Raw genomic sequence first — 12,031 nt, forward strand, 5'->3', positions numbered from 1 at the left:
GCTTCCTGTGCGTGTCCTCGGCCCAGTACCACCAGTGCCAGCACCACGCATCAGGCCTACAGTGCGCCTCGCCTGTCCAGCACTGTCAGAGCCTTCCTCCTCTCCAGCGCTGTCAGAGTCTCCTGCCTGTTTAGCGCTGTCGGAGCCTTCCTCCTCTCCAGCGCTGCCGGAGTCTCCCGCCTGTTTAGCGCTGCCAGAGCCTTCCTCCTCTCCAGCGCTGCCGGAGTCTCCCGCCTGTTTAGCGCTGCCAGAGACTTCCTCCTCTACAGCGCTGCTGGAGTCTCCTGCCTGTTCAGCGCAGCCAGAGTGCCAGTCTGCATGGAGCAGCCAGAGCTGTCAGTCTGCATGGAGCAGCCAGAGCTGTCAGTCTGCATGGAGCAGCCAGAGCTGTCAGTCTGCATGGAGCAGCCAGAGCTGCCAGTCTGCATGGAGCAGCCAGAGCTGCCAGTCTGCAAGGAGCTGCCAGTCTGCATGGAGCAGCCAGAGCTGCCAGTCTGCATGGAGCAGCCAGTCTGCATGGAGCAGCCAGAGCTGCCAGTCTGCATGGAGCAGCCAGAGATGCCAGTCTGCATGGAGCAGCCAGAGCTGCCAGTCTGCATGGAGCAGCCAGAGCTGCCAGTCTGCATGGAGCAGCCAGAGCTGCCAGTCTGCATGGAGCAGCCAGAGCTGCCAGTCTGCATGGAGCAGCCAGAGCTGCCAGTCTGCATGGAGCAGCCAGAGCCACCAGTCAGCATGGAGCAGCCAGAGCAGCTAGAGCCGCCAGTCAGCCAGGATCCGCCAGAGCCGCCAGTCAGCCAGGATCCGCCAGTCAGCCATGATCTTCCAGATCCGCCAGTCAGCCAGGATCCGCCAGTCAGCCAGGATCTTCCAGATCCGCCAGTCAGCCAGGATCCGCCAGTCAGCCAGGATCTTCCAGATCCGCCAGTCAGCCAGGATCCGCCAGTCAGCCAGGATCCGCCAGTCAGCCAGGATCTGCCAGAACCACCAGCCAGCCAGGATCTGCCAGAGCCAACTACCTGCCTGAGCTTCCTCTCAGGGCTGAGCTTCCTCTCAGCGCTGAGCTTCCTCTCCGCGCTGAGCTTCCTCTCCGTTCCGAGCTTCCTCTCCGTGCCGAGCTTCCTCTTCGTGCCGAGCTTCCTCTCAGTGCCGAGCTGCCCCTCAGTCCCGAGCTGCCCCTCAGTCCCGAGCTGCCCCTCAGTCCCGAGCTGCCCCTCAGTCCCGAGCTGCCCCTCAGTCCCGAGCTGCCCTTGGTGAGGGTTACTAGGCCAAGGTCGGCGGCGAGGGTCGCCAATCAAAGGACACGATACAAGGGGACTAAGACTTTGTTGGAGTGGGGTCCACGTCCCGAGCCAGAGCCGTCGTGGACAGACGCCCACCCGGACCCTCCCCTATGGGTTTATGTGTGCGGCCGGGAGTCCGCACCTTGGGGGGGGGGTTCTGTCACGCCCTGGTCTTAGTATTTTGTGTTTTCTTTATTAATTTGGTCAGGCCAGGGTGTGACATGGGTTTATTATGTGGTGTGTTTTTTTTTTGTTTTTTTTGTAGGTATCGGGATTGTGGCTTAGTGGGGTTTTCTAGTATAGTCTATGGCTGTCTGGAGGCAGGTGTTTATCGTTGTCTCTGATTGGGAACCATATTTAGGCAGCCATATTCTTTGAGTGTTTCGTGGGTGATTGTTCCTGTCTCTGTGTTTGCACCAGATAGGGCTGTTTTGGGTTTTCATGTTTCGTTAGTTTGTTCATGTGTAGAGTCTTTATTAAAGAACCATGAATAGAAACCACGCTGCATTTTGGTCCGCCTCTCCTTCGACGGAAGAAAACCCTAACAAACATAAAGAGCAATAAAACGCTAGAATGACAGGGAAAACGCAAAGGTTTTAAAAGACTGACAGCTTCTAATGCATGTCGGAAATGATTCTATGAAATATTGATGAATGCACAGCAGATATGAAGAGACGGCTTATCCCGGCAGTTTATTAACGCTTTAAGACGATTTAACAGGATGGAAAGGTTGAGCTCAAAGGTATTACTCGAGTAACTTGGTTGACTCGTTCTGTGTGCATCACTTGCGTCATTCACAAAAGGCTACAACACGTGCAGGAGATTTGTTGTGGAAAATTACGGGAATATCCACACCTGGCACACAAGACATCCTTCCTTCTGAAAAGATGAACATACAGTATATAGTGAGGCGGAGAGTCTCTAAAGTCACTCTGTGAATTCAGGTGAGTGTGGCCCTTCTCCTTCCTAGGGTGATTATGAAGATCAGTGGTTAGAATTTAGATGATTCATAGATTTAATGGGGGGGGGGGGGGTTAATGGGCAGGCATGGCCTCTGCATTCCTCCCTGTCGCCTCAGTAATAATTCAGCAGGGCAAAATCACCACGGCCCCCTAGAGGAGCGTACGGTTTTATCGTGTCATAGGGTTCGTCCAAACACAGATTCAGCCCGCGGTTTACTCTGCTTTTACTTTTGTGTCCTGGACCTGGGGCACTCCAGTCTGATTATTACTACACTATTTCAGCCTGTCAAAACAGCACTGCTGGAAACCACTTTAAAAACCAGACTGGTTCACAGAAAATGACCTGATATGTATTCACTGTTATAACCCCCAGAAAGCTCCAGTGGAGCTGCCCCCATCCTTTATCCAGTGTTTCTAAAAATGATCTCAGACAGAAATTCCCATTAGAAGCTGTGAGCAGCAGCTGCATCTCTTACCTGGGTCCCGGTGAGGGGGGAGGAGAAGAGGAGGAGGACGGGAATCCAAACTTGGGAGACGCCTCCGGGAATTCACCAGAAGAATCCACCAGATCAGGCATCCCTGGTGAGGTGCTCACCGTCTCCGTGACGACCAGCTCAGGGTCCAGGATGAAGAGCTCGTCTTGGGATATCTCGGTCACATAGTTTAGGTGTTCCTGTTATGGAGAGAGAAATCATAATCACTTATGTACAGATCATAATGGCCATTGAACATGTTACTTGTTTATTTTGCTTTTGTCATCGGTGTTCCTTTACTCTGCATAGTCAATGTATTCAGTGGTGCAAAGTACTTAAGTAAAAATACTTTAAAGTACTTAAGTCGTTTTTTGGGGGGTATCTTCACTTTACTATCTCTATTTTTGACAACTTTTACTCCACTACATTCCTAAAGACAACAATGTACTTTTTACGCACTACATTTTTAACGACACCCAAAAGTACTCGTTATATTTTGAATGCTTCTCAGGGCAGGAAAATGGTCCAATTCATGCACATCTCTGGTCATGCCTACTGCCTCTGTTGTGGAGGACTCACTATACACAAACGCTTCATTTGTAAATGATGTGTGAGTGTGTTGGAGTGTGCCCCTGTCTATGAAAAAAAACAATACAATTATGCCATCTGGTTTGCTTAATATAAGGAATTTCAAATGATTTATACTTAAGTATATTTTAGCAATTACGTTTACTTTTAAAACTAAATAGTTTTAGACTTTTACTCAAGTAGTATTTTACTGGGTGACTCACTTTTACTCGAGTCATGTTCCATTAAGGTATCTTTACTTTTACTCAAGTATGACAATTGGGTACTTTTTCCTTCACTGAATGTATTATTATATACAACGACACACACTCACCTGAGCACGATCAATTCTGTAAAATCGATCTGCAGTTGTGGCTAGAAGGAAAACGAGAAGGAAAAATCTATTTATAAATAGTATGAGATTTATAGAGAGTAAATAATATGAACATAGGCTTGTACACAACCCCGCACACACACGCACGCACACGCACGCACACACACACACAGTGTTCTAACGAGGCCAGAGAGGGACTGGTAACTGTGCAGGAGCTTAATCAAAGCGTTGACCTGATTAGACCAGCTCCGAAGCGCACCATGCCTTTGCCACATGTTGTTAAATGAAGCAAAAGATGGATAACCTGTATAATAAACAGAGCAAGTAAGAGCAAAGGGCCACATAATTGGCCCATTGACTTGGGGACATTACAAGGAGAGTCAAAAGGGGTTCTGGTAGTGGGTGTAATTCTAGATGTTGGTGGGACTGTACCGAACATCTCACACGGTTGCCTGCCAACTAGTCACAAACAGATTCACAGGAGACGGGATATGATCATATGTCAATATAATTGTCTGTGCTTCTCAAAGGAAAATCAAATACACTCGTGTGAGACTCATGAGTATGTACAACATTACATCTCAGCGTAGAAACTAAGACAGGGGAAGTAGTGAGTGGGGAAAAAAAGACATTTTACACGGTTGTGGTCCAGTGATCAAATACTTACTACAGATGATCATTTCCCACCAGTCAGCAGAAATTCCACTAAACTAACTCTGCCCCCCCTCTCCCCTCCACCCCCCCCCCCCCCCCCCCCCCCCAGTCTCGTTCTGTTGGACTGTACCAGTAATTAAGCTTCATGCTGCCATTCTGTCTAAGGGAGTGGAAATGAGCTGTTCTCTAGCCCAGTGGGAGCTGACTCAAAGGGGGTGTGCGCTGGAATTAAGTAGATCTGCCAGGCTTCTTCCCCTACATCTAAGATGCCAAGAAAAAGACTCCTCTGTCCTCCATGGACACTGCAAATTGAACTTCTGCCAGCTTCACTGAGCAGAATAATCCAACTCTTATTTTATTTTTTAAATAAAATGTATGCTTAAGAATATCTCACAGAAAAGCATGACGTTTGGCCCAGAAGATTCCTTGAGTTTCTTAAGGTCTTTAAGGGCAGGTCTGTGTACTGCATGTTTTTTCCAGCTTTTCCGACATATCTGGGAAGGCGTTTTTTCTTTCTTAATCCTTATCAGAATGTATCAAGAAGTATGATGTGGTTCCCCCGTCGTTCTAATTAAATAATCAGTCAAATCAGAATGCAGCTGGAATTCACTTGCTATGCTTTTCATCAAGAATTAGCCACACTGTTTTGATGAGAGAGAGAAAACAATTATAAATTTTTCCACACGAGACCTTTACGACAGTCTTTCTTGGACGGCGCCTTTAAGATCCGGGCTGTTTTATTACCAGTGAATAGAAGTTAATCTGTGCTGATTTCAATGGAGCAGCTATGGGATTTAATTAAGCTTTGAAAAGCGACAGAAAATGTGGCTGCAGATTCCAACACCCTCCCTTCTCTACCAACTATCACTAGTGAGTAAGTGAATTAACCTGGCATTCAAGCAATGACACCCCTCAGAGATCAGCTATCATGTCAGTCTGGCGTGACGAGATGGAAGACTGCGAGTTTCACTGCAGGTGGAGTGGCTGATGAGCAGCGCGAGTACATCATATATGTAAACCGGTGTTATGCATCCCTATTCCTAGCAACGCACATAACATGTCATTCGTAATACTGAAGAAGTAAAAAAAAAAAAAAAAAAAAACTCATGGGAACTGTGGACTGTCAGTGGAATAACTACAGTGGAATGAGTACTACAGATTATTTACAGAAATATTATTAAAAACTGTATGCTTAAGAATATCTCACAGGCAAACAGGAAGTCTGCCCAGAAGATTCCTTTTCTGCTATGCAACAGAGAACAGAAGCATTCAAAGCAAAACAGTGACATTATTATCGAATTGATTTCTGTATCTTTGCACCAGAGCTGTTGATCTAAATGAATGTCAAGATGGAGCTTGGTTTAATTGAATTGGCAGAGCCTGTTTCACACAGACATACAGCACAGCTGCGTTAAATCATGTTCTGTAGGATCGCTCTACCTATCTTCAATTCTTCTCAAACAATAATCTAAAACAAACGCTGAAATGATCCTCAAAACCTCTGTTTTGAACATTAAGAACTCAAATTTATGCTGGGTATATTTGTAATGCAAATGTGAATCCTTTATCCTGCCCGAGAACTGCACAGATGCACTAATCGGAAGGTCATAAAATGGCAACGCTCCATCGAATTAAGTCGACCTCGACGAAACACGAAACTCTGTGGCGAACGAAACCAAGAAAACAGTAACTCGTAAGAGACAGATGCTCCCACTTGCAGTGATCAGATGAAGTGAAGCGCTCTCGCTTAAACATTGAAGATAGACAGGGGACTAAAATAGGTGGCACCAAGAGGAACACTACACCACGGAAAGTGTATGGAATAAATAGCAGTGCTCTTTATAAGAAGTGGTACTTACAGTCCAAGAAGCACCACTTTGGCGAAAGCTTCTGCGAGGAAAGGGTCTTTGACTTAGCTCCCTCATCCTCCTGAGAAAGAAAACGGGACCAATGAGATTAGTTCCACAACAGCCTGCTCTTTACACTAAACATAAATGAGACCGGAAGGCCTTGACTCTCGTTTTGTCCAACTTACTGGTCCATTGACAAACAGAGGACTCAAATAATAAAAAACCTTTTCCTGCTGGATGTAGGGCAAGATGTAAAGGCCCTGAGTCTTGTGTTCAGACATAGGCTTTTTTAATGAAAAGTACTTTTCTGGGCAGTGAGTTCACTGAATGGGCCCAGCATATTAACCCCTCCCCTACTCTTTCATATAGAGTTCCATGAGTTTAGGAGGGCAGGTGTTTCACCCCCCCCCCCCCCCCATGTGTGCCTCAGTCAGAGAATCCTTGGTCCAAAGACCTACGATTCCTTTGGACACTGTTCTGTGCATTGGCTGAACTCTACTTAATCCAAGCTTTTCCAAAGGTACCATAGTCCAGTGACCTTAGGCAATGAGATACATTGACATAATCCTCTTCAGAACTTGATCTTGAAGGTAAGTCAATGTTTAGAGGAAAATGGGCTGAGGCAAGCCACAAAAAAAGGACATTTGTCTATTCAATGTTCAGAAAGAGACCAGTTGGAATGTGACGACAACAACAGGAGTCATTTCTAGGGCCATGAGTTTCTCCTGACCACATGCCTTGGCCAGGAAAACTCCAGGCCCTAGTTAGAGTTATAGGCTAAAACTAGGCCAGAGAGTTTTTCCTGATCAGTCTAACTGTGGTCAGGAAAAACCTACTACTGATTTCCCATCTAAAGGTAAACTTGACCAGTCCATCGAACTTCCAAAGGGACCAGGAGGATAGCAGTATACAGAATGTTACGACACATGCACTGAGGAACTATGCTGAAAGACCATGCTTAGCTTAGAGCACAAATACTGGATACCACCTACAACAACAAGAAAGAAAAAAAAACACACCCACACACACACAAACAAACCAAAGAAAACCGTGTACACAAGGTAGCCAAATCTAAGAAACGGCAGACTTTTCTGGTTCTCGAACAAGGAACCCAAAAAATGCAACCACCAAAACGAGACAGTATCAACTAGTCCACTAACTTGTCTTGGTCGTAATGCTCTCTTTTATTCAGCAAAAGTATTACTAACTGCAGTAACATAGCCAAAGCAACCTTAATAGCAGTTTCTTAAACATTGGATGCTTTGCTGCATACAAAAATCAGAAGCAAACATATATTCCTGATTACAATGTCTCTCTTTCATGCACACAGAAAGGGAGAGAGAGTAAACACCCACAATCACAAACAAACACAAGACTAAAGAACACATCTAAACCATGCTTAGGGGCACAGAGGAACAAGGAGAAAAACTCTTCCCAGATAGACAAATTTGGGTTGGTTTGCATTGGGGAAACAGGGCCACTACAGAAAGACAAGAGAGAGAGAGAAAAAAGGGTATCCTGAGTACAGCCTCTATTATTCAGCCATTGCCATTATGCAGCCGGTTTGGCTGAGCTGTGAATGGGGATCTGAAGTAGGGCCAGGGTAGCTGGGAGGAGTGTGTGGTTACCACTGGAGACGGACAGTCTCAGCATCTACCCGCGCCTCTCGCTCTCTGGGCATGCAACTTAAGAGCGGTGTGGTGAAATCACTTTGTAAAAGGGCTAGGGCACGGTATTTGAACATGGACGCGACACACCCTTTGACCGATTGCAGTTTATTTGGTTTTGAAGCCAACAAGGAACTACTGGGATGTGAGCAGTATATTTGTGCTCTCAATAATTTTCTTGGAAGACAAAAATAAGACATTGAAGAGTTGATCAAACACACAATTCCAAGTAAACACCTAAAGCAACTATGAGAATTGTGGCTGCAGCTATATGCCTTTGTACTGTATGTGCTTGACGGTTATGCACAGGGCGGGACAGGTTTGACAAGTGTGTTCTCGTAACAAGAACACGGTTGTGATTAAAAGGCCTCATCCTTGTTTTTGAATTCAATTATATTTTATGGTTATTGTTTGCTCCGTCTGTGAAAGTCGCTCCGGATAAGAAAGTCTGCTAAAATGACCAAAAATGTCAATGTAAAATGTAATCGGTGATCTAAAGGTCGATTTTGATTAGGGGAATGTTTCCTTTTCAGACTTGTTCCTTTCCATGCCACAGGCTCCATGTTCTGTCTCGTTTTACCAACCTGGAGCACCAGTCGTTTGAAGGAGGGATGAATGGAGACGAAGTCCTGCGGAATAGCCCCAAAAACACTGTAATCCCATAAATGGAGACTCTCCTTTCTGTCTAATGCCCCTACCCAAAGTAAATCACCACATGGGGATAGGAAAATAAGCAACTCGTCTTGAAGTTACTATAATGACTGGTTTTGGATTGCAGAAAATGGGTTGAATGTAGTGGGAGAAACATCAATAATACAGTATTATTATTGGGTGATTACATGTTTTTGAGAGTAACATATAATGAAAGTGGATGATCACACATATAACAGAACTAATTACCATTTTGCAACAGTATTTTAGTCATCGTGTCTCCATTAGTAGCAGACAAAACCTAAATATAATTTAAGCCTTTACTTATGACATGAGCTGATGAAAACAGCAACAAAACAACATACTGTTTGGGAATCCCAAATGAGGGACAGCCGTTGAGGGATTGTGGTTAAAAAAAAAGGAGGAATATAATAACCAAATAATCGCAAAGCGGCCGTGCCGCTAATCGGCAACAAATTTCACGCACTGTTTATTTCAATGAGTTTTGAACCGAAACGGGACAGCGAGGGGGCTAGATGGGCAAGGATGTCTCCCCCATTTCACAAATAACCACACATGCAATCCTTTCCTACACTAAAGACAGGTTTGGGCTTGTCTGTCGAGATGAGCCATCATATACCAGCCTGAAAGTAATTGCTCTTGACATCAGCAAGTTCCTCCCTCTTCTAACCTCCTCTCTTTGTTCAGCTCTTGCACTCTCACAACTTCATCAGAATGATTTCCCCCTTCCTCTTATGGCATTAGGTCAGTCCTACCCCCTCTGTCGTCTTCTTCTACTCTCTGCCTGAATTGTCCTCCATCACAGACATTTCGGAGTTCTCCCCTGGTATTAGTTACCTGAACAGCTACTTTGTCTTTAAATGCTCTCTGCCTCTCATGTCCTCCATCCCTTCTGTCCCTCTTTTACCCAGAGTTCCATCTCATCAACCCACACGCTCTCCTCTTCTCCCCTCTCGGTCTTTTCTGTCATTCATCAGCTTACCCTCTCCTTTACCCAGTGTTCCATCTACCTCATCAACCCAACACGCTCTCCTTTGTCCCCTTCTCGCTGTCCCCACCTGCTTCCTTCATCTCTCACCTCTTGGAGCCTCTCAATGTGGGAGCGACATGTTTCCAGGTCACTGTCTCCCGGGACAACGATGAGGCCCAGCGGGATAGCTGTAGGGAGAGATGATGAGAGACAACATGCTGTTAAACACTGCTGCAGGCGCCTAGTGATCGAGGCATGAAAAAAACGTTCTACAGGTAGCTCATAGACACAAGCTACAAGACACAGACTATCTGATTGTGTCCATTTATCAACTCGAAACCAGAAATGTTTTGGGGGAAGTTCCTTTTGTGGGCAATAGATCAAGGATATATTTAGAGACTTGGGCTTCCTGGATGCCTTGTGTTTCATAGAGCGCCACGCAAAGTCCAATGCACTCAAACCCCTTTGAAACGGCTGTCAAAGTAGGTGAAGTGTATAAACCTAATAGCAATGCAAAACAATAAGAGGAAGAATTCTCTAAATGTGATGTCTGCAAACTGTCTGGCGACATGTTCGCCATTAGTTCCCATGCCCATTGATTGGTGCTAAACTAGAGACAGGCAATTAGGCCTAAAGTACAACTGGGCAGCAAGTGAGAGAGCAGATACTGAAACATAGTGTGAGTGCATCAAAACCACATTATGTGATCATGACTGTCCGGGCCATCCACAGGGCCTTCTTTTTAATAAGAACAGAACAGAAGTGAATGACTCGTGGACTATCAGGCTGAGATTTGTGAATTGAAAAAGTGTCTCTGAGCTGCAAGTTTCACAGGCAGAGAGAGAGAGAGAGAGAGAGAGAGAGAGAGAGAGAGAAAAGCAGGCAGATTTCTCCACTGAGGAATGTGCTGTTGCCTAGCAACCTTGGAACAGTCTGTCTCTAATTCAATTCCGCTTCTTCCCCCCCCCCCCCACCTTCTCTTTTGCTGTACTCACTCTGCAATAGCGGAGTTGTCTAAACTCCTTATAGGTGTCAGGCAACTGAGACAACTGCGTAACTGCTACCAGCCGCATGCTATATTTTTGGATCAGAGACGAGAGAATAGAGCATTCACCTCAGCCATGACAGCCTAACATCACTTGTACCTCAAGATCCATGTGAAACATCAGGGACCTAACTTGACTCAGCGATAGCCAGAGGGAGGTCTGAGTGTGCTGTCTAGAAAGAAGCTAAACAATGTGCAAATCACAGAATGATTGTTCACTTTCATGTGTTCGCTCCCATGTACATTTATGAGTGGCCTATCAAAAACAGCCGTGGAATTCTCTTGTACGTCAGCAAGCATGAGGGTGCATTAGGTCCAAAGTGTGTTACTGGACCACTGTACGACAGTTGAATATGGACATTGAGTTTATTTATAGAATCAGTTAAGAGTGCGCTTTCAGGTTTAAAAACGGATATCATTTTATGTTAGTTGCACGTTCTGACATCTAGTGGTGGAAAACAAAGAATAAAACTACCTCCAGCGTTCCGTGAAGCAAATGGTAGGTACTGTTAGAAAACAGTTGGACCTCCACCAATTATGCCCGAGAGCCTACTGGGAGGTTTTATGTCAGGTATTATAATTGCTAAGCCTCGTACGACAATCCAGAAATCTTGCGAGCTTACATTCTGTTTCGCTACACAAATTCCACAGCGGTCACCGGGATGGTAATGCGAGGCTATATAATTGCAAAAGTTCAGGAAGAACCTAATACATTCATCATACTTTCTTATTTCACGTACTTCTTAGGAGTTGGTCCACCGTAGCTGGGTTTTGTACCATCGGAGACCAAAACAGCCCCAAACAGCATCACTTGCATATCAATAGTTACATAACTTGGGGCCAATAACTGTTGCAATTGTTGTCTGGGACACTGTCTGGAACAGTTAGGTTTGTGCGTGAGGATGCGAATGTGAGAACAATTAAGAGTGTGGGGGGGGGGAGGGTAGCTGTAGCTGTGTTATGGAGGTGATTACAGTGTCGTCCTAGCACACAGGTGCTGCAGGAGGCTGTAGAACACAGAACCACTGACAGAGCCCCTCTGGGGCCCCAGGGCATCCATTAGAGACAGTAATGGCCTCCCAGCCATTATCGCCTCCCAGTCACACTCTTGATATCTAGCCAAAGTCACATGCAGGGAGGCCCACACTGATAAACTCATAGCAATCGAATGGCCTGATGAGGATGGGAGGAGGGTTTCAGGGTGGACGGATAGCAAAACCTGGAGCCAATGCCCACCTCCCCTCCTCGCTGCCCAGGAGGAGCCAGGAAGAGAGAAAATGAAAGAGTTCTATCTCTGTGGGGTTTTCTGCTAAGTACCATATAAATCAAAAGGGACTTCCTTTTCCTTTGTAATTAGCGGGGCTAGTTGATGGCGGCATCCTTTAAGGGGTGATCAAGGGCCTGGTGTCTCCTTCCACATTAAATATATTTGTGCTAACCTACGTTTGACAGTGACAGAGTGCACGCCTTCCCTACGCACTTCTGTTGGTACTCAGATGTACCTTATGCAGGTGCGTAACTTGGCTTTGCAGGCATGGTTCCCTTGCGGGCAATGAA

At 45.8% G+C, this 12,031-nt stretch overlaps 1 protein-coding gene across 35 annotated transcripts in view; it reads right to left on the reverse strand.

Moving 5' to 3' along the window:
- The window catches only part of LOC110526199 (diacylglycerol kinase zeta), a 119,651-nt gene that overhangs the window by 20,262 nt on the left and 87,358 nt on the right, over positions 1-12,031 (reverse strand). For 21 of the 35 annotated variants that reach the window (XM_090238371.1, XM_090238373.1, XM_090238370.1 and 18 more), the window contains 4 exons: positions 9,538-9,617; positions 6,130-6,199; positions 3,617-3,657; positions 2,719-2,915 (listed from right to left, as the gene is read on the reverse strand). In XM_090238371.1, the coding sequence (XP_090094497.1) occupies positions 2,719-2,915; positions 3,617-3,657; positions 6,130-6,199; positions 9,538-9,617 (388 nt within the window). Of the gene's footprint in view, positions 1-2,718; positions 2,916-3,616; positions 3,658-6,129; positions 6,200-8,371; positions 8,417-9,537; positions 9,618-12,031 lie in introns of all 35 variants that reach the window. The other 14 variants (XM_090238367.1, XM_036980563.2, XM_090238359.1 and 11 more) reach the window with 1 other exon arrangement.

This window comes from Oncorhynchus mykiss, chromosome 6 (assembly GCF_057628025.1).
Source record: "Oncorhynchus mykiss isolate SJ-2025 chromosome 6, ASM5762802v1, whole genome shotgun sequence".
Classification (NCBI taxonomy): domain Eukaryota; kingdom Metazoa; phylum Chordata; class Actinopteri; order Salmoniformes; family Salmonidae; genus Oncorhynchus; species Oncorhynchus mykiss.